The sequence below is a fragment of the Vulpes vulpes genome, chromosome 15 (assembly GCF_048418805.1).
Source record: "Vulpes vulpes isolate BD-2025 chromosome 15, VulVul3, whole genome shotgun sequence".
NCBI lineage: Eukaryota > Metazoa > Chordata > Mammalia > Carnivora > Canidae > Vulpes > Vulpes vulpes.
Genome location: NC_132794.1, coordinates 37,410,974 through 37,432,341, shown reverse-complemented (window position 1 = coordinate 37,432,341; position 21,368 = coordinate 37,410,974). Strand labels below are relative to the sequence as shown.

At 34.6% G+C, this 21,368-nt stretch overlaps 1 protein-coding gene and 1 non-coding gene across 5 annotated transcripts in view; one reads left to right on the top strand and one right to left on the bottom strand.

Annotated features, from left to right (window-relative positions):
* Positions 1 to 21,368, bottom strand: part of CADM2 (cell adhesion molecule 2) — a 1,056,396-nt gene that overhangs the window by 233,038 nt on the left and 801,990 nt on the right. For all 4 annotated transcript variants that reach the window (XM_072738161.1, XM_072738162.1, XM_072738159.1 and 1 more), the window contains one exon: positions 10,915 to 11,064. In XM_072738161.1, coding sequence (XP_072594262.1) covers positions 10,915 to 11,064 — 150 coding nt within the window. The remainder of the gene's footprint in view (positions 1 to 10,914; positions 11,065 to 21,368) is intronic.
* Positions 19,709 to 19,816, top strand: LOC112910199 (U6 spliceosomal RNA). Its single transcript, XR_003233221.1, has one exon. It is a non-coding gene; the product is annotated as a U6 spliceosomal RNA (small nuclear RNA).

The following is a 21,368-nucleotide window of genomic DNA, read 5'->3' as shown; positions in this document are numbered from 1 at the left end:
TCCAACTACATTAAAAAAATCATTCACCAACATCAAATTTCAGGGATGCAAGTGTTATTTCATATTCACAAATCAATGTGATCCATATACATTAATAAGAAAAAAGATAAAATCCATATGATCATTTCAGTAGATGTGAAAAAAAAAAAAACCCTCACTTGGCAAAGTACAATACTTTTTCATTATAAAACCCCTCAACAAAATAGGCTTAAAGGGATCATATCTCAATATAAGTAAAGGCCTTAATGAAAAACCAGCAACTGACATCCCACCCAATGGTAAAAAACTGACAGCTTTTCCTTTAAGATCAGGAACAAGACAAGGATGTCCACTCTTACTACTGTTTTTTCAACATAGTGTTGAATGTTCTAACAGCAGCAATCAGGTAAGAAAAAGAAATTTAAAAAAACACAAAATTATTGGTAAGGAAGAAGTAAAATTTTCACTATTTGCAGATGGCATGCTAGCATATACAGAAAATCCTAAAGCCTCCACCAAAAAATGACTCATCATTTTAAAATTAGTATCACTATTAATGAATGACTGTGTATGTTTTTATTGCTACTTTTTGCAACTTATACCAATACTTTCTAGTTTACTTATAAAAAAGCTCATCAGGATTGAAAAAGGGCAATACTAATTAGGGGTACCCAAGTTGTAATATTTGAAATAGAGTTTTCTTATTCATTTTGTATGTTATATTGAAGTTATTTTCATAAAAAAATTATCCTTTCAAGAGAAAAGAATATTCCACATAGATTCTACACACAGCCTATTGAATGTGAGCTTTGCTGAAGGTAGAAGGTGTAAATTATAGTGATTGCCTGGCTAAGTGGCCACACCCCTAGTCATGTTGCAAAGCACAGTAAGAGGCCCTTAGTTAAGCTGAACCAATCCATTTCTGTCTACTGAAATCTTGAAAGTAGGTGAGAAAAATGCAATTAACTAAGTTTTGTGTAGAATAATCTTTATGTTAGTGTTGTAGGCCTAAGTTTTCATCAGTCTCAAATTCAAAAAATTAGCACTATTTTTACAATGTAGATTCACCATAGATGGGGATATTACTGTCTCAAAGTCTGTTACACATTATTAAGAAAAACACAGAATGGGTAAAAACACTAAAAATTAAATGGTAAAACTTTAAATGCTATGTTGTATCTAAATAGAATTATATTGGTATAAACCAAATTAAGTTATTACAACTAGAATTAAATTTATACATTATGGACAGTATAATTTGATGCTGTTATGATTTTCTTATGTTTACTAAGAACTATAATGGCAATGTTATTTTTTTAATATTTTATTTATTTATTCACGAGAGACACACAGAGAGAAATAGAGGCAGAGACACAAGCAGAGGGAGAAGCAGGCTCCATGCAGGGAGCCCGACGTGGGACTCGATTCCGGGTCTTCAGGATCAAGTCCTGGGCTGAAGGCGGCGCTAAACCGCTGAGCCACCAGGGCTGTCCAGCAATGTTATTTTGAAACTTACTTAAAAAAATTTTAGGATATTGCATTCTCCATGGTCTCTGTTCGGATCCTGATTAAAAGGCCATTCAACATAGACACCATATCAGTATGTCACCAGGAAACCAGGTCCCTGCGTAGTACACTATTACTTCATTTATTTGATAAATAATACATCATACTTTATTTGTGTTTCTTTTCTTTCCTTTCTTTTTTCTTTTTTCTTTTCTTTTCTTTTTTCTTTTCTTTTCTTTTCTTTTCTTTTTTTCTTTTCTTTTCTTTCTTTTCTTTCTTTCTTTTTTTTTTTTTTAAGATTTTATTTATTTATTCCTGACAGACACAGAGACAGAGGCAGAGACACAGGTAGAGGGAGAAGCAGGCTCCATGCAAGGAGTTCGATGCGGGACTCAATCCCAGAACTCCAGGATCACTCCCTGACCCAAAGGCAGACACTCAACCGCTGAGCCACCCAGGAGTCCCAATTTGTAACTGTTTCTTTAAATAAATTAATTTCATCCAAAAAAGGTGTATTTTCAGTCATGTGTATTTCAAGTGAAATTATTTTTTTCCTAGAATCATGGAAAAAATATTTACCAATTTTTTGAGCATTTCACAACCTCTATGATGAGGCTTCTTATGAACTAAGTAGAATTACATTAACCTATCTGTATAATACTTCACCCAATATGTTCCCCCTACATCATCCACCATTCCTATATGTGGATGATATATGATAACCTGCTACTTGATGACAGAAGTCATGTTGTATTTATTTTAGTAGTTCCAATGTGAGGATAATTCCTGGGACATTGAAGTATTTCATAGAATGGAACTGAAATGGTGACTTGGAAATCATTTAAATATTAAATCTGCTGGCCATTTGTAGATAAACATTTAGTTCGTGAACACTGCTTTCTTAAATAACTATTAATTTCCCAGATTGAATATCTTTAATATCACAAAAGATAGTTCCCCCAAACCTGGTAAGTCATTGTTCGCATTTTTAAAGCTGTTTTGGGAGATGGAAAGAGACGACACAATGGTGTTGACACTCCACCTACCCTGACTCTAGCCATGATCCACTTCTACTGCCATGATCAAAAATATTGCTGACTATGTCAGTTGACCTCTGTTTCCTCCCATCTTTTAGCAATTGCTGACTATGTACTGACCCTGTATATGTTACCAACATACTAATATACTTATAAAATATGTGCCCAGAAACATATATAATTAGAAGATAAAGGGGATCTTATTTTAACTAGGACAAGTTTTCTTTCAAGCAGCTCTGTTAAACCTGGAAAGGACTACTCAAAAATTAATGAGCCCTCATAACTGGAAACGAACTAGCATAGCACCCATCACACTTTAGATAGTTAGCAAGTATCTATTCAATGAATGATGGTATAAACACAAAGGTTAATCATCAGAAGGTAGAATAAAATATTTCACGTATTTTTTTCTCTTTGTAGGATTTTGCTTAAAAAAAAAAAAAACTGTTTGTGAACAGCACCATGAAATAAATAAAAGCACTTAATCCAGGAACTTGCTCAATTTCAGAGACCTACAATTACTTCATTTATTTGTACTACATTTCCCTTCTATTTATAAACAAAAACCTTGTTAAAAGCATCAAAAAAGTAGTAATCTTAATGAAACTTAATTTCTCTAAAATATATTGTCAAGTATGGAAATTATGCTGAATTTCAAAATAGTCAAAAATTAACATTTGCTCAAAACACGGAAGCATGCATATGTAATTTTTTTTTTTATTTTTTTATTTATTTTATTTTATTTTTTTCATATGTAATTTTGAATGTCCAAGTTCCAAATCTTGATGCTGTTATAACTTAACATACAACCAATAAAATCATATAACCAATAAAATTTATAGTTTATGTGGTTATTTATGTTTTTCTTGAAATTGCTGGACTTAAACAATACGCATAAATAGATTTAGGAAGCCTATTATGTATAACTAAAGATGTTGCTTATGTTTAATGAATATTTCCAATAATGGCTTTAACATTAAAAGATTAAGTGAAAAGAAATTATTTCTTTACAAAATCTGTTAGCACACAGTTTAACATATATTTTGAATTTGAGGAATACAACATTGAAAAAAATTAATATGTTTTAGGAAGTGTTGTGACTTCTTTCTACCCAAAAGAAACAATTCTAATGAAAGTAGTTGTGAGCATAGAGTGATGCAAGGTTTTCCATAGAAATTATCTTCACTAAAAAAAAGTAATAATAATAATCTTCACTGAAGGGATCCCTGGGTGGCGCAGCAGTTTAGTGCCTGCCTTTGGCCCAGGGCGCGATCCTGGAGACCCGGGATCGAATCCCACGTCAGGCTCCCGGTGCATGGAGCCTGTTTCTCCCTCTGCCTGTATCTCTGCCTCTCTCTCTCTCTGTGTGACTATCATAAATAAATAAAAAATTTAAAAAAATTTAAAAAAGTAATCTTCACTGAAAATTGGATAGGGAGAAATTTCTGTATATTTATATGCATGTATATACAGCTATAACCAGTAAAAGCTGTGCTGGTTACTTTCTGCTTATCCTTCTAGGTCTCCGCCCTACCCTCACACCTCCCCACCCCTGTTCTTTGCCCTGGGACGGTAAACTACCCAGAGTCCTTTGACCTACACATAAAATGGGTTGCCTACTGTACAGGGTTGCTGTGAATACAATGACAAAATATAAGCATGAAAGTTATTGAAAAATTGTATTGTGTAACTTTAAGCTGTCATCATTAATTCCTTGTCTTTGTTATAACTTATACATAATATTTTTTAAAAAATTAAGGAATAAAGGGTAAGAAAAAAGAAGGGTAATAGTGACTACTTTAATACCTGCCTTACCGAGTTAATTTTTAATATTTTAAAGTCTGTCACATTGATTGAAACCAGTCATGGGTAAGGATACTGTCAGGTGGCATTGGTTCGCATGGAGCCAGGAACTTGTACCTTCATTTCGGGTTCATGCCATTTTTCTTCTCTTTATCACTCCTTGTTCTAGGACACCTTATTCATGTTCTTTCTCTCCCACTGTCCCCACTATCAATGTAAAATTATCTGCAGAATAATTAGATAACGCCAGTGATTTTTGGTTATGCCCTTAATAACATTTTATTTTCATTCATTCAGTAATGAAATTTCCCTTAGGAAATATTTGAGAATCATTCAAACATAATTCAAAAAATGCAAAACTCCTGTGAAGAGAAACGTCATAAAAAGGTATGTATTTTCCATTTTTATATAAAAACAAATACAAGCACATAGAGATATGTCTGTTAAATGCATACGCTGTGCACCCTTGGAGATGTTTGTCCAAAGCATTTTTTGTTAATAATAGGAAGGCATTGAAGTGTTTTTTTTCCTGAGCATTAAGTGATCAGACTGACTGTACTACTTCAATTGTTTTTTCCCCCACACCTGCAGAGAAACAGACGCAATGATCTAATTGATTTTTTTATTTCTATTGCCAAATGCCACACAGCATTCCTGTGGTGCTTCAATGAACTCTACTCCCTCTTCTCTCTGTCACCCTATACCCACTCTATTGCAAACGCTTACTTACTACTATTTATAACAGTTGCGATAAGAATTGTGTAAAAAGAAAGAGAAGAGGATCACAAGTGAATGAGCTACTTATTTCTATTCTAGGTCCCTGTGACCCAAAAGAACCTGTAATGTCATCGTCTTAATTTTTATTTTCTATTTAGATTTGCAGGTTTTTAAGTGTTATAGAAAAAGGCTTCATACAGCAACTATGCAGAAATGAAATAGAATTGTAATTGAATAGTTACTCCGTAGGTTAATGATTTTTGGTTTTCAGGTGCACAGAAAGTAGATAGGGAAATTTTTAAAAATGCAACTGTGATCCAACCACTGGAACATCTGGTTTGGTCAGGTGTCAATGAGCCCCTTTTTTATTCTGCTAGCTGGTGTCAGAGGCAGGATTAGAAATCAGATTGACTCCTGTCTCTGATGCTACAAATATCCCCATGAAAAAGCTATGCAACTGAAACAGCAAAATGTCATTTACTTAACACTCAACATATATTTATAATGACCTAGGGTTTTCTCAGTTAGAAAAATACCTGTTGTACTCATCAAGGCTGGAATTGGACAAGGTCTGTTATGGCATGTAAGCCATGAATCCACATCTAGAACTGTGATTTTCAAAAGCACACTAGCTACACATGCCTGTTGAGAACTTGAAACATGGCCAGTGTGACTGAGTAACTAACTTTTGATTTTATTTAATTTTTATTTAACTTAAATTTAAATATTCACATGTGGCTGCTGTCACAGAGTTTTGTTCAGCACAGATATAGAACACTGTTACTGTCATGGAAAATTATCTTGGGCAGTGCTGACTATAATGTATCCCTCTGTCTTACTCTATGTACGTCTTCAACCTTTTGAAAGGATCTGCCGCTCCTTACCTAAAAAAAAAGTAAAAAATAAAAGTAGCAGCCACCTGTAGAAGCAGGTGCAATCAGCCATATGGACAATCACTTGTGTTCTCTATCATTCTCCGGAGCAGTCGTCACTTGCACAGTGTGTGTGCTATTCTAGTCACACTAACCCATGCCTCGCTTCTGCACTTGGTCTCTGGCACAATGTAGCATGTTTGTTTGCTCAAGATAAGCCTTTGGACTGAGGCAAGCCAGGTAAACAGGCAGATAGAAAGCTGATATTGGGAGAAAGTGTGGTATGGAGTCTTCAAAAAATGCTTCATTTTCAAACTCTTAAATTTGATGGATATCAAATTTGATCCTTGATCCTGTCAAGGATCCTTTCTACTAAGACATCCTGCAGCAACCAACCCAACGACTTCTGAGGGAATAGACATGTTAGACTGCCATTCATGGAAGAGTCTTTTTTTTTTTTATTCCAAACTTTCTGTTCTCTGTTGTAACAGACTATTTTTTAAAGATTTTTAAAATGTATTTGGTGGAGAGGGGCAGAGGGAGAGAGAATCTTAAGCAGGCTCCCCACTGGAGCCTGACTGGGGAGCATGGCGCCTGACTGGGGACTAGATCCCACAACCCTGAGATTATGACCTGAGCAGAAACCAAGAGCCCAGGGCTTAACCCACTACACCACTCAGGTGCCCCTGTTGCAACAAACTATTAAAACCAGAATACAGGGACGCCTAGGTGGCTCAGCAGTTAAGTGTCTGCCTTTGGCCCAGGGTGTGATCCTGGGGTCCTGGGATTGAGTCCCATATAAGGCTCCCTGCAGGGAGCCTGCTTCACCCTCTGCCTATGTCTCTGCCTCTCTCTCTCTCTGTGTCTCTCATGAATAAATAAATAAAATCTTTAAAAAAATAAATGAAACCATAACAGAGTTAAAGTTAGAAGCAGTCTACTATAAAAAAGTAAGAGCTGGCTATACTTATACACACATACACACACACACACAGGCTTTTTTCAACATAACCTAAGTTATAACAATTGGTAAAGAAAAAATAAAGCAAGTGCATACTACAGCAATTCATATGATCAGATATTGCTATTTTATAGCAATAAGATGAGGGAATATGTTGCTAACTATCCCAACTATGACATGATGGATTTTTCTCACTATAATTATCTCTCAGAAAAGAGGGGCTGCCTTATTTCCAAGTCTTGTAAATCTTGTATTACAAGTTTTTTTTCAACAGTATCCTAAGATGCATTAGCTTGAAATACCCTGAATCAATTCTGCTTTTAGATGTTCTATAAAGGGTAACTTATGGAATCACTGAAAAAGAAGGCAAAGACATTTCATATAGATTTTGTTTTTGTGCCTGAGGATTTGACCTCACAATTGTAGATGTTACTGTAAACATAATTCTCAAAGCTCTGCTTAAAAAGCATTACCATAAGTCGTTGCATAGTGGAAATTATTATTATACTCCTGCAGGAGTATAATGAATGAACAACAAAAAAAATGTTCTGCTGTCATAAAAATTCATAGTTGTTGCTTGGGACAAATTTCTCATTGATAGTATCCTACACTTTGAAAAAGTGCTGCTAAGCAAGATTATTTCATTAAATGCCAGGATGGAAAACCAATTATCTCTAAGTGAATATATGTTTTTATATTGGTTTAAATATGCACATATAACTCAAATCAATAAATTAAATATTTAACTATATATTTAATTGTCCTATGAATATCTCTAAATGACAGTGTCCCCCAAAACATTTTCTCTTGCTTTACATCATTGAGAAAGTGAGAGATTTCCATAAAATTGATGTCACCTTATGTTTGGGCATGTTATATTTAAATATATATTTACAAACACTTGTAATCAATTAATACTAAAAGCAAAACGAGGTTGTGAAATATCTATGTGTGACTCTTATGTATATTTTTTTAACTAATGTGACTTCATTCTTTTTTCTTAAAAATAGATTCATTTACTTTAGAGATACAGCAAGAGTTCAACGGAGCAGACAGAGGAAGAGGGAGAGAGAGAAGCTCAAGCAGACTCCCGGCTGAGCTTGGGTCCAGGCAGGGCTCCATCAGAGGACATTGTGGTCATGACTGGAGTCAAAATCAAGAGTAGGAAGCACGAAGGACTAAGTCACTCAGGCGCCCCAGTGTGACTTCATTCTTTAGAAAGTAACAGAGATCACTTTATCAAAGGTAGTCTTTAAGCTTCATTTTTAGTTCTATAACTTTCACTCCTATTGCATATACCTGAAATACAAGCTAGTTTATGTGAGTTATATTTATAAAATTTTAATTAATTCATAAAATCAAATTTTTATTCTTGAATAATGTCATTTCCTTTCAAAAAGCCTTAAAATATCACATTAGATATTTCTTATATTTTTCAAATGCAAAGAGATATTTTATAGTCTCACAAAATATGTTTAAAAGAGTCCTTAATCGAAACATTAAATAATTAATATTAATAGGGATTAAAATTGTAGTAATACTGCCATAGTGAGTATTTAGCAGATGAACATTTCAAAATTCATTTTCAGACTCTTTAAAATATTCTTAAAGTGGGTCGCCTCGGTGGCTCAGTGGTTGAGCGTCTGCCTTCCGCTCAGGGCATGATCCTGGGGTCCCAGGATCAAATCCCACATCGGGCTCCCCTCATGGAGCCTGCTTCTCCTTCTACCTGTGTCTCTGCCTCTCTGTGTGTCTCTCATGAATAAATAAATAAAATCTTAAAAATATATATTCTTAAAGTACCAATAAAAAAAGATCTCTAGGACTAGAAGTCCATGTTAAACACGAATGATTACACATCAAACTCTCTAATCAAAACATAAATATGGAGTCACCATATTGGCTTTAAGTCTGGCCAATATTTGAGTCACGATGTTTAAATCACAATATTAACTTTAAATCTCACCTAACTGTGGGACCTTTAATCCCATCCTCCCATATGCTTCTATGAATATGTGGCTGTTAGTGAAACCTGTTGCATTTGTCTTTCCAATGGCAGAATAAAACAATAAATAAAAGCTCTTTCTAAGTAATAAAATTCTAAAGAAATGCTAGCCTGACCCTCTGTAGTACTTAACTTTACATATCAACTAATTAATTAGGCCAGTACCTCAATATTCACTCAAATGCCAGTCTGTATGTTGCTGTGAAGTATATTTAGATGATATTAATTTAAGTCAGTACACTCCAAGAAAAGCTGATTACTCTGATGTGGTTTTGTTCAATCAGTTAAAGCATTAAGAGAAAATATTTGTGATTCCTGGAAGAAAGGATTTTGTCTCAGACTGCCTTCAGACTTGAGGGGCATTATTGACTTTCCCCAGGTTTCCAGTCTGCTGGCCTGTCCTGCGTATTTCAGACCTGCTAGCCTCCTCCATCATCTGAGCCAGTTTCTTTCTTTTTCTTTTTTAAAAAGATTTTATTTATTTATTCACGAGAGACACAGAGAGAGGCAGAGACATAGGCAGAGGGAGAAGCAGGCTCCATGCAGAAGCCCGATGTGGGACTTGATCCCCGAACTCCAGGATCACACCCTGAGCCAAAGGCAGATGCTCAACCACTGAGCCACCCAGGTGTCCCTTAAGCCAGTTTCTTAAAATCTCTCTTTCCTTCCTTCCTTTTCTCTTTCTTTCTCTCCCCCTTTCTCTCTGGAGATATTTATCAACTATACATCTATTTATCTACTAAGATAGAGAACACTTGTCCCCTACCAATGTACTCTAAAATATATTTTGTTCATGTGTTCATTGTCTGTCCTCTACTAAACTATATGTCCTATGAGAGCAGGGATTTTATGTTTGTTCTCCAACTCTACCACCTTTTCTGAAGGAAACCTCAAAAATTATTTGCTGAATTAATACATTAGATCTTTCATTATATATTAAAGTTTAAAATCAATTTAAAAATTTCATTTTAAATCTAGAGTACAACAAAGGGAAAACTTCAGCAAGGTAAAAAATATAGTGAATTCCTATTTTTAGGGCAAATGGGCACATTTATTGGACTAATTAATTTAGCTACATTTTAATCATTAAAATGGAACTGATTTCAAATTATCTTACTGTTATCCACACAGATTCATAAGAAATCCAGATATTAAGACCACATTGAATATTTAATATATAAATAGCTATTTATATTCTATATAATTTAAATTTATCTAAAGCAACAGCTCCATATTTTTATTATAGTTCATGAACTCATTTTTCCTCCCAATGCTTATAATAATAAGTAAAGGCTTAGAAATTCAGTGTATACTTTTAGTTGTTTGCTTGAATTATGTATTATGAATTTCATTATTCTCTAAATTTTCTAAAGAAAATTTTAATCAAAATCTATCATTCAATAGGGACCCCAGTTAATTAATGAAGTCTAACTCACCTTGAAGTAAACACACATTATTTATGTGTGTTTCTTTTTTTTCTTTTCTTTTCTTTTCTTTTCTTTTTTTTATTTTTTCTTTTTAAATACACCTTTTTAAATCTAGTTATTTACTTCCAAACATGGAGCTATTTAAACTTACTATGGGAATCATTTCTACAGTTCTTACCTTCAAGCACAATCATAAGAATAAAATCACAAAACTTTATAAAATCATATAGCATCTTCTAAATTATTAAGCTAAGGTTAATAAAAAGATCATATCACCTGGAATGAGGAAAAAATAGTTAACCTATACAGAAGGCAATTACAAGAATGAAGGAATACAATATCTAGAAAAGCAATAATGGTTAAGAGAAGGCATAAAATGATTTTTGAAACAGAATTGAAACTGTTTATTTTATTAAAAAGTTGACATAGGTTATCTTTAGTGTTTATGACTTGCAAACTAAAGTATTTAATATTTAACATGTTTAAGTACAAGCAGCAGCAGTTTGGTAATCAAAACGAATAATTTGAATCATCTCAGAAAAATAAATTCATTATAATTAGGATATTTCTGAATATGATTAAAACATTTAAAAGAAAATGTATTCACCTTTCTTGTCATCAAAGTACAGAGTCTGTTGAGCTGGATTTGACCACTGGAGGGAGGTGTTATCATTTTGATCAACCCTGCAGGTCAAAATTGCAGTTCCACCTTCAACAACCGTTACATTCTGTGTTAGTGGAAATTGCCCTTGGCTGCCTAAAAGGGGATTAAAGAAAATGTTGATTAAATGAAAGTTATAAAATGATTAACTTCCCAAGTGCTACGTCGGACTGAACTTCTCACTCAAAAAAAGAAAAAAATTAAACCAACCATACAACAACTAAACTATATATCACAAAAAGACAGAAAAAATAATTGAAAATCCTTAATCAGGGGACCACAGTTTTGCATACCATTAAGACTCCTTCATACTCCCTTATGTGTTCTAGAAAACCTTCTTTGTCTCCTAGCCACACACAAAGATTTATATTCAAATAGTAACATGATTATCTAATGATAATTTCCTTTGGCCTTGCATTAATTATATAGGGTGGATCTAGACATCTTTGAAAATGAGGCACTGGAATAATTTTGGCTGAACTGAACTCACTAAAGCAACAGAGGAAACCACATGAAATAGTTCTCTGGTAGCTGATGTAATCCTGAATAAAGTCTATGAAATATGGATACTAGAACTTTAGATTCAATTTCTGATAAAAGAAATAAAAAAATAATCCTATTATACCAGAGCTTCTTGTAGATGTAGCTGTTTTTTGGAACACGAAATATGTTGGAGGAAACAATGTAAGTATTTTTCAAAAAGTGTCCATCTTGTAAAATATCTATCAAAATCGTAAGGCGATTAACCTAGGAGATAGAGACAATATTCTTTGTTCCTTTCTCTAGTTTCTTGATTTTCCCCAATGAACATATATTTCTTTTGTAATGAAGAAAAAAACATATTTAAATGGCCCTTGTCAAATTGGATATCATTAGAATATAATCAAGTATTCTATCTTCCTAAGGATCATAGTAATTTATTAAAACGATTCATATAATAACTTTACTTAATATGAACTCTTGTAATAGTTAAAACAAAATTCATGCACATGGAAACATAATACATAAGTTTCACTTCAGTGAGATGAACTTTGCCAAGTCTGCTAACAAATATCAACATGGGTAAAAAATGACTTTCCAGAGCCAGGTTAAAACACTATTATGTGAGCAAGGTATTTCATTAAGTCAAGGATAATTTACACATGCAAGAACATTACAATGTCTTAATCGCACCCGTGAAATATATTTCCCTTTTCTTCTTTAGTTTTGTAATGATTCTATCATTACTACAAGCACCACTTGAGGTTATGCTGGAGCTATTGGCATAAAGGATCTTATTACCAAGAAGCCTGTTGATTGGCACCATAAGAGACAGAAGAGCCTGAAGGGGAAAATATCTTTCCAGACCTAACTGACACAAGCACAGAAGTTCATGACCATGTTATATAATTAAGCCTATCAAGTATAAAATCTGATATCAGTAACTTTGTCTTCTCAATGCCAACCTCTTAGAGTCACTATGGCAACTCCCCAGGATATCTCCCTGTAATCTTTAGGGTGGAGTTTTTAAATTGAGGTTAGAAGATGTCTGGAATAAATTCTTTGATAGTTGACTTAAAAGTCAACAGGAGCCAGAGTGAGATGTGTTTTGCCTTCAGCTCAGAGGTGACCTCTAGCAGGGAAACGTGGAGAACTATCAATCTTGTGAAATGAGGTGAGGCGAAAAACCACATAAGGAAAACATGAGCTAAAAAGGAAGGAAGGAATAATTACCAGAGATACCAAATTAGCAGTTCATAAATATGAAGCTCAGAATGATTTTAAGATATTTTGCTAAGATTCTCAAGTATTAATGTAGCACATAAACTCAACAATCTGAGGGAGGAGGGATTCTTTAAGTAATAAAAAGCACACAGCTGCTAATAAGAATATACAGTTCCTCTCAGGTGACAATTTGACTATCAACTGGTACATAAATAATATTGTCTGCTTCTTTAAAGATGTGGAAAAAGAGCAGTGATGCTTGCAACAATTTCATCCACTACATTTGCAAAATAATTTTCAAAACATCCCCATAAGAAAATATTATCCTTCTCATTTCACAGATGGGTAAACTGACACTGGGAGGTTAAGTGATTTTCCATGGTGAAACAAAGTCAATGAACCATTTGGAATTTGTTCTGAAAGTTTAGTATTTTACTCTTATTCTCCCACAAAGGCTGCTGGGTCATGGTAACTTGATCACTATTGGCTTACGTGTGAATTAGACAATAAAAAATAAATAAGTAAACATTTTAACAATGGAATTTTCAACTGCTACCTAGCTGAACTATGTCCTCATAAATTTTGTTATAACATTAAAATCGAGTAAGAGAGGATGCCAATATTAACTGCTCTGAAATATCCTATCTTATTCAGAGCTTACTTCTGACACTTATTTTAATCTTTCCTTACTCGCCTATAGGGTCTGCTAGGGTCTTCTACATGCCCAGTACTTTCTATACTCTTGCACATCTATGCCTTCTCCTTTCAGGTAGGAGATTAGGACAACTTCCCTCCATCTTCTCCCCACATGGATTCTTACTTTAAAGTATTATGACTTCAGTTCCCCGCAGTCAAATAATTTAGTTTTTCCCAATAGAGAGCAAACTCACGTGGAGAATCTCCTAATCTTAAATACCCTTAGGATAGGTAGTTTCCAAAATCAATTCAAAAGCCAGTTTTGTAAACAGTCAAACTTCTTAAGGTTTAAATTGCCTTCTACTTCTGCTTATAACCTGGAGAGAGCATCAGGGTAACTGCCACTTTTGTCTTTTAACTCTTTGTGGCTCAAGGTTCACATTTAATTCAATTTCAGAGAGTCTTTCCAAAGAAGTTACTACTTTTCCCAATTAAGGATTGGGAATTAAACATCCTGAATTAAACAGTTAAGCATCCCAAATTAAGGGTTCATTTTCAAGGCATTCATCAAAGAAATATTCCTACTACATGCTTTGCCTTGGATGAATCAACATCTTAAAGATGCATTGAGGAAGAGAAATTTTGCCAAGGAGACTGCAGAGTTCAGAAACTCTGCGAAAGGGTGTGAGGCGGAGAAGAAGGCAGTCTAGGTGTGGTATATAACTCTTTCTTTGTTCCCCACATCTATAAGGATTTCTGAAATGCATTGGTCCTAGCATTTGAGGCTTTATTTTAAAATGTTCCTTACTCTGGCTAAGCTCAGCACCCTCCTAGATTTCAGAGGAGTTATTCTTATCAAACAAGTTTCTGATCAAATTGAAAGGAAACAAAACTTCCAATTTGGAGTCGTAAAGCTGGCTATTTTTCCAGGCAGCCTGTGTCCTTCGTTTTCCTCCTTCCCTCCTTGTGTTATCTTCTGTTTTGTTATTTGCAAAGGTACCAGTCTTCTTGAGTTGCTTCTAATCTAATTAAAGGGCAAGTGATGAGATCATCTTACTTATCTTTGAGTCAGCTACACTGTTTAACATTCTGTATTGTGAGTTGGAGTTTCCAGTGGGGGCTCGTTGTCCAAAATGGAAACATCTTCTTAGAGCAGTGGCTGGCATTGTAGGGGAACTTGTGACAGTAGAGTGACCAGAGTAACTCAAGTCTTATGCATTTGTTCAGGGTCAAAAGAGGGGCAGAAGGAGGGACTAATTCCTTGCCAAGAAAAAAGTATGGAAAATGTAAATCATAAAATCCTTATTAGTATATCATCCTAAGACATTTTTTTTTAAGTTCTGGTTGAAAATCATGAGGAGTATACATAAGATACAACAGATGTAATGTAGAACAGACACATCTAATACCATTGTCAGCCCCCGAAATGGGGCATAAAAAGACAGACTGTGCCAAATTTATGCTCTAGAAGGAGAAAAACATAAAAGATAGTGCCCTTCCTGGGTACCTCATATTACGAGATACTAACATATCTCATCTTCCACAGTCACTAGGCCAACAGAAAATATGTGACAAATACAGCCAAACTATGTGAGCATTCATAATATTCAGGGCACTATTCTAAGAGCATTTCTTATTTTTCAGTGATTTACTTTTCATGCCAACCTTGTCATCATCTCTACCTTGAAGACGAGGGAACTGATGCAAAGAGAGTTTAAATAATTTGCCCTCAGCTAGAAAGTGCCACACCAGGTTCTGAACTCTCATATTCTGTGTCCTGACCTCACATGCTTAACCAAAAAACTGCTTGGAAAAGAAAGTGAACTTAATTCTGGCTGAGTGACTGTTATGAAATAAGCATAGAGTCTGGAGTCAAACTTTTCAAAGATGCATTTAAACCTTTAATATCTATTTTTAATAAGTGAAGGAACACTTGAAATTCCTGCAAAAGCTGTGATGTGCTAACTGGCCCCTACCAGCTCATGAGAGTCAACTGAATGGAACTCTCCTCACTTCACACTCAACAAAATTCCCTGCTAGATTGAAAGAGACCACAGTTGAGAGTCTTTTCACAATGGAGTTTGACAAACAGTTCAAGCCAGTGTTTTCTTCTCACAGAGGCAGTTGTTAAACATATGTATAGCACACCACTGGAAAAGCCACCTCTGATGCTCTTGTTGGGGCTGATACATGCATATTTAGCCTAAGTAAAGTTTTGGGTTTTTTTTTTTTCTGAAAACTAATGAACTCTTGCCTATGCAATATAGTTCTGTTTCTGAAGGTTTTTTTTTCCTTCATATTTTGAGTCTCCTCAGTTTCTTTCTTCTTTTTCTTCAAATCATTTTCCAAGCGAAAATGATTTTCCCTCCTGCTCGCCATTCTTCCAATGATCTCTCTTTTTTTTTTTTTTTTTTTTTTTACCTACTCTGTTGAACTGATAGTTTTATTAGGCTGCCAGGTTTATTTCTAACTAGCATCAGGGATTGAAAACCATTTATGTGAGTTTCGGTAGTTATAAGGAAACAATTTGCTAATTCATTGCTCTGAAAGACACTTTAGCGAAGAGCAATTATTCTGCAATAGTCTGCAAAGATGGCTTTCCTGTCCCTGTCTTTAAAGAGCAGACAGAGAAGCTGCCATTATTCCTTCAATGTTTCTATTTCTACATACTTCAGGAAAAATGGTACAAACCTTGTCTAGATCAGGAAATTCAAAATTCAAAATCAAGTGAACAGAGTCTTGACTCCTGCTGACCTGTCAGTTGGGATCTGCTCTTGCTTCACACACTTCAAGCACACTTTCACTGGCTACCAAGAGCCCAGCACACTGCCCCTCGGTACATAAAGAAGCAATTCAAAGCTCATGGCCACCTTGACCTCGCTGACAGGCTGTGATGTGCCACTACCGTAGAGAAACAAGCCAAGCAACAGAGAGATCTTTGAAGACAGCGGTATCATTGAAAGCGAGCAGACAGGCAAAAATGCATATCTGAATGCTGATCCCAAAACATGGCTCTGCTTCCCCAAACGGCATCATTAAAGCCTTACTATCTCCTGAGTGGGTGATGAGGGAAGGCAATGGTTCCTCCATCTCTCTTCCTGCACTAAAGCTGAGATGTGGCCCACAACAGTGGATCAGCGCACACTGTGCATGAGTGCTCATGTACTAAGGGCAGTGATCCCTGGAGATAGATCTAGACAGACAGGCAGAGGTTGAGTCTTTGCACATCTGAGAGAGAGGGAGTTACAGTCAGTGGTTTTTCAGGATAAATGATCAACTTTTGTGGGACATTTAACACAACCCAGAGCCCTCATTATTTTTTTTTCCCTGAAAATGAGTACCCCCCCTTTTTTTTGAGTACAACTTTCTCAAAGGAAGAACTGGATTTAACAACAGTGAAGGGGAAAATAATATTTTCATTTGTTTTACCTTGTTTAGGTGTGAAGAGAATTGAAAAATAATATTTTCATTTGTTTTATCTTGTTTAGATGTGAAGAGTATTTTACAATTTTTCAGGAAAAAAAAGCATAAACTTCTCATGAAATAAACAGTGCTATATCTTTTGATTCTTCCTGTGGGAATAAATTTATACTTAGCAAAAACTGTCAACTAAGTCTGCAAAATTATTTAATTCAACAGGGTTATTGGCATCTGAATCAAATGGTATACATAATGCTTTGGTTTGTTTTGAAATATTTTTGTGCCCTGGCAAGAATCCCCATATTAAATGCAAAATACTGGTCTCATTAAGGTTCTGATATTTTAGTTATGAAAAGCACAGGTGCCAAATGGATCAGTATTGTTAAAGGTTCTAAAATATAGGAAATGATGGAAATAGGCAATTCATTTCTAAATTAAATGAAAAACAAAAGTAGCTTACTATCCTTTAGGTCTTCCCCTCAACTCTTCTCAGCTTTGTGTTTCTCTTCCTCTACCCTCCCTTTCACTTGTTCCATCAACAGGTTTGGGATTTATACAAAGAATCTGAATCTTAGAAAGTTCAAGATCATTCTTGTTGGTTAGAGCCTAAAAATATATCTAAATGCACACACAGCATGCTATTACTTCCACTAAATTACCGAAGGCATTCTAAACAAATAACCTTCTAATGTGAAAGTTGTGACTCAGTAGTTGTGTGTACTGAAACACATATTGCATACTAAAGCCTATTGGATTATTCAAAAAGCACAAATTCTATTAATGCAAGCTTAAAATTCTCAAGAGAAGTGCAATAAATGCTCTATCATGTGAGAAAGGAAATTGGAGGAAAAATTAAGCCTGATAACTAAGTGAAAATGTTTCCACTTTTGGAATATCCCTCTGTTCTTTCAAATATTTAGAGTTCTCTAGTAATTTTGTTGTGATTTCATTCTAGCTTTTAGGTTTGTCTGAAAAACTTTAAGTACTCCATTTTCCTAGGCTACCACATGTAATTTATTTTTCTTTGACTCTATCTTTTCAGGATTCAGCTTGTCTTATAGAGTATAACACCTGGTATCCACCTTCTGTGCTACCCCTCTGCCCAGCCACTATGGAGCATGGCCATCAGTCTGGTGCTGCTTGCCAGTTTCCATAGAGACAGGAAGCACTTTGGAGAGCCATGTTCCATTGCAACTGCCAGACCAAAGGCAGGGAAGAAATAAAGCTGGCGGGCAGTGGGTCTTGCAAGGCCAGGAAGGTTGGAAGGGCTTTCTCCTCCTGATATCAGGGCATAGCAGTGCCAAATTGGCAGCTTCAGCAGTTACAATCCCATAGACCAGATCCTGGTGTTCACTAAGGCCATTGTGAGAGACCCATTCTGCTCCCAACTCCAGGAGCAGAATCTCTGTGTATTCAAAGGTTGGCCCAGGGCCTTTGTTGGCTTCTGATCCATGACAAAAGGCTCTTTCAGATTTACAGTGGCTCCCACAGCTCCTGACCCAAGATTCTCCTGTAGAAATTTCACCTCTCTTTCCCTTCTCCAGAATGTGATAATAGGTTTTCCTGGACATTCATATCAGACCAGGAAACCAATGGGATTACCATTGGGTTGTACCCAAGTAACCTACAGAGTGACTGTGAGAAGGCGACCCACTTAACTATGTAACATTGTATCAAAACTAGTTACCATTTGCTGCATCTATGATTGGATTTATAATTAGAATCAATTCTTGATTATCAGGATCAGAGCTAGCCCTAAAGAAATTTGTAATGTAGGTGAAATATAGCATCAGTGCCTTCCCATATATTTCAAAAATGTTTTTGTGTGATTGTATACCTCAGCTTTCTGTACTATAAATATTCCCAGCAGTTTTTCTTTCTACCTAGATTTCTTTAATTTCACCATTAACTTTATATTACTCAACCATATCACAAAATTTTTATTTTCCTTAATTTATAAAATTCTAAATTTCAGAGAATTATTTATAAAATCCTAGGAAATGTGGTTTTATGCTGGCTTTATAGTCTTGCTTAGTGGTTGTATTGCCTTAGTATGTTTTAAAACATTATCTGATTTTTAAAAGGACACCGAATATTTTAAAAACATATATTTGTGTGACATCAGTTGTTTTCATTCTTTGCTTATGCCTATTATTCTGTGAAAATGTATAATAAACAAAATGTATTAAAATATCATGGATTCAGACTAAATATAAATATATTTAGCTTTGCAGCTGAAATAGATTTTTGAAATAAAAATATTAGAATATATTTAATTTCATTAATTTATCTATATTCATTTTATTCTCTAAAAAATTTATAGTCTTCTCAAGAATTCAAACAATATTGAATGAGTGTCTATAATTTTTTAAGGAAAAATGAACTTGATTAATTATTCACATTACTCATAAAGCTGTTTTTCTCCCTTTCACATAGATCTTCAAGTATTGTGATGTAGAAAAATAAAAAGCAAAGGAAATAATTTTAAAATGAAAAAGGAAACTATGTCTTACAAAGCATTCTAAAAGAATAAGAGAATTTAAAAATTATTTTTATAACCAGAAAAGGTAACATGTAATTATCAAGTGTGTATAAATTCATTTTATCTTTCTAGAATAGTGCTTTCAGGGTGAATGAGCAAGACCTAAATAGAACTGACTAGCTTTACTTGCTAACTGATGAACATTTGAGAGGCAGCCTTCCAGAGAAAAGAAATTTATGACCACAATCACACTCTGGTTCACAGTGAAGCTCAATCACGTAACTAAATTCTAAATTGAGATGTCAACCTGGAGGAAATATTCTGGAAAGGAACACACAGATGGTAGGACTCTTCTGAAGACAGGGTGAGGAATATAGTGCTAAATGTACAATAATCAATCTTCTGGAAGTAAAAAAAAAAAAATGCACTGAGTGGGACATAACTTTTAAATTTGAGTTTCCTGGGAAAACTTCAACCTGAGTCTAAAAAGGGGGAAAAGTGCTCACTTCAGCAGCACATATACTAAAATTGGAGTGATACAGAGATTAGCATGGCCCCTGCACAAGTATGACACATAACAAGGAGGAAAATGATCTCTATATTTTTGATGTTACCAGGTAGGTCTTAGGATGTCCATATATTTAAAGGAAACAACAAAATTGAATTATAATACACTTTAGAATATTTAGTAACCCAAGGAAATTTAAAAGTCCTAATAACATTTTTAGGAACAAATTAAATAGAAAGAATTCAAGAAAATAAAGCAAGCATTATTAATTCCCTACTTCAAATATACAATTGCTTAAAAATTACAAAAGGCAGCTAGTAAAATAAGGTTAACATAGTAAGGAAAGCTATAAATTTAGAAGACATTAGGACTTCAGTCTGGTTTTTATGCTGATATTCCCTGATTCCTAATGAAAAAAATATATATATACCAAGTCAAATTAATTATTGCCTAATATATTGTTGCAAGTTAGTGATTTGACTTAGTTGTAGGAGATATATTTTGATAACATATTTCTTTTGGATTGTGCCACATATTTGCATACTCAGCAAGCATAAAATTATTTGACTACTAGCCAAGTTGCCTATACATTAATATTCTTTTCATATTTTATTCTCTGCAGAAAATTTAAATAATTGCATTGGAACACCAAGTAGAGATGTTCATGTAAAAAAGCAACAGATGTCTACTTGAATTATAACTCCTTGAATTAAGGGATGTAGTAAGAAATTTTGAGATGGCATAGATACAAGGTACATCCAAGAAAAAATACAGTATCAAACATATCATCCAATAATGTGCAATCAGTTTATATTAGGCATAAGAACTATACACATCAGTGTATACAATGTTAGGGCTCTCTGAAACCTATCTTCACACCTATAGTGAATCTTGCCTATAAAATATACTTCATGACATTAATTTATTCAACAAGTACATTCTTTGTACCTAAAATGTGCTTCAAATGGTAGGTGCTAGAGACACAACTGTGAACAGCTAGAAATGATGTAACGTTTTATCTTTAGAGCTTACCGCCTAAAGATAAGCAGCAAAACAAGAAAACACATTTTTGCACAGGAAAGGCCTGGCTAAGAAAGTGGTGAAATTTCTGCTAAAACCTAAATGAGGAGAGAGACCCAGCCATTTAAAAATTGCCAAGGACACTTATGTGGGAGAGAGGTAGTCAGTGTTGGAGAAATTAAGTTAGCCGTTATCAAAGATCCTAAGCAAGAGGCAGGAAAGAGGTTGACTATTCAAAGAACTGAAAACAAAACAAAAACCACTGAGTCTAATGCATGAAAAGCGACAGACTAATGGTCCAATACAGGGTAAAAAGAACATGAAGGCCAAATCATGCAGGGCTTTTCCTGTCTTCATCAGGAGCTTGAATTTATTATAACCTGCAATGTCAAGCCATTGAAGGAAGTGACTCAGTGTTTTTTCTGGTAATCATTATTTCTGAATCAAGGATTTGTAATCTTAGAAATGAATTGTGGTAAAAATATTGTTTATAATCAAGAACTTTGTTGAGAAAATATTTTAAAAATTCATTAAATCATGAGATAATCTGTAAAGGTAACTAATCTTGGTATTTTTTAACTTTCCACAGTGAATAATCTAGTAAATGGAGACCCATCTTTCACTTGAGCT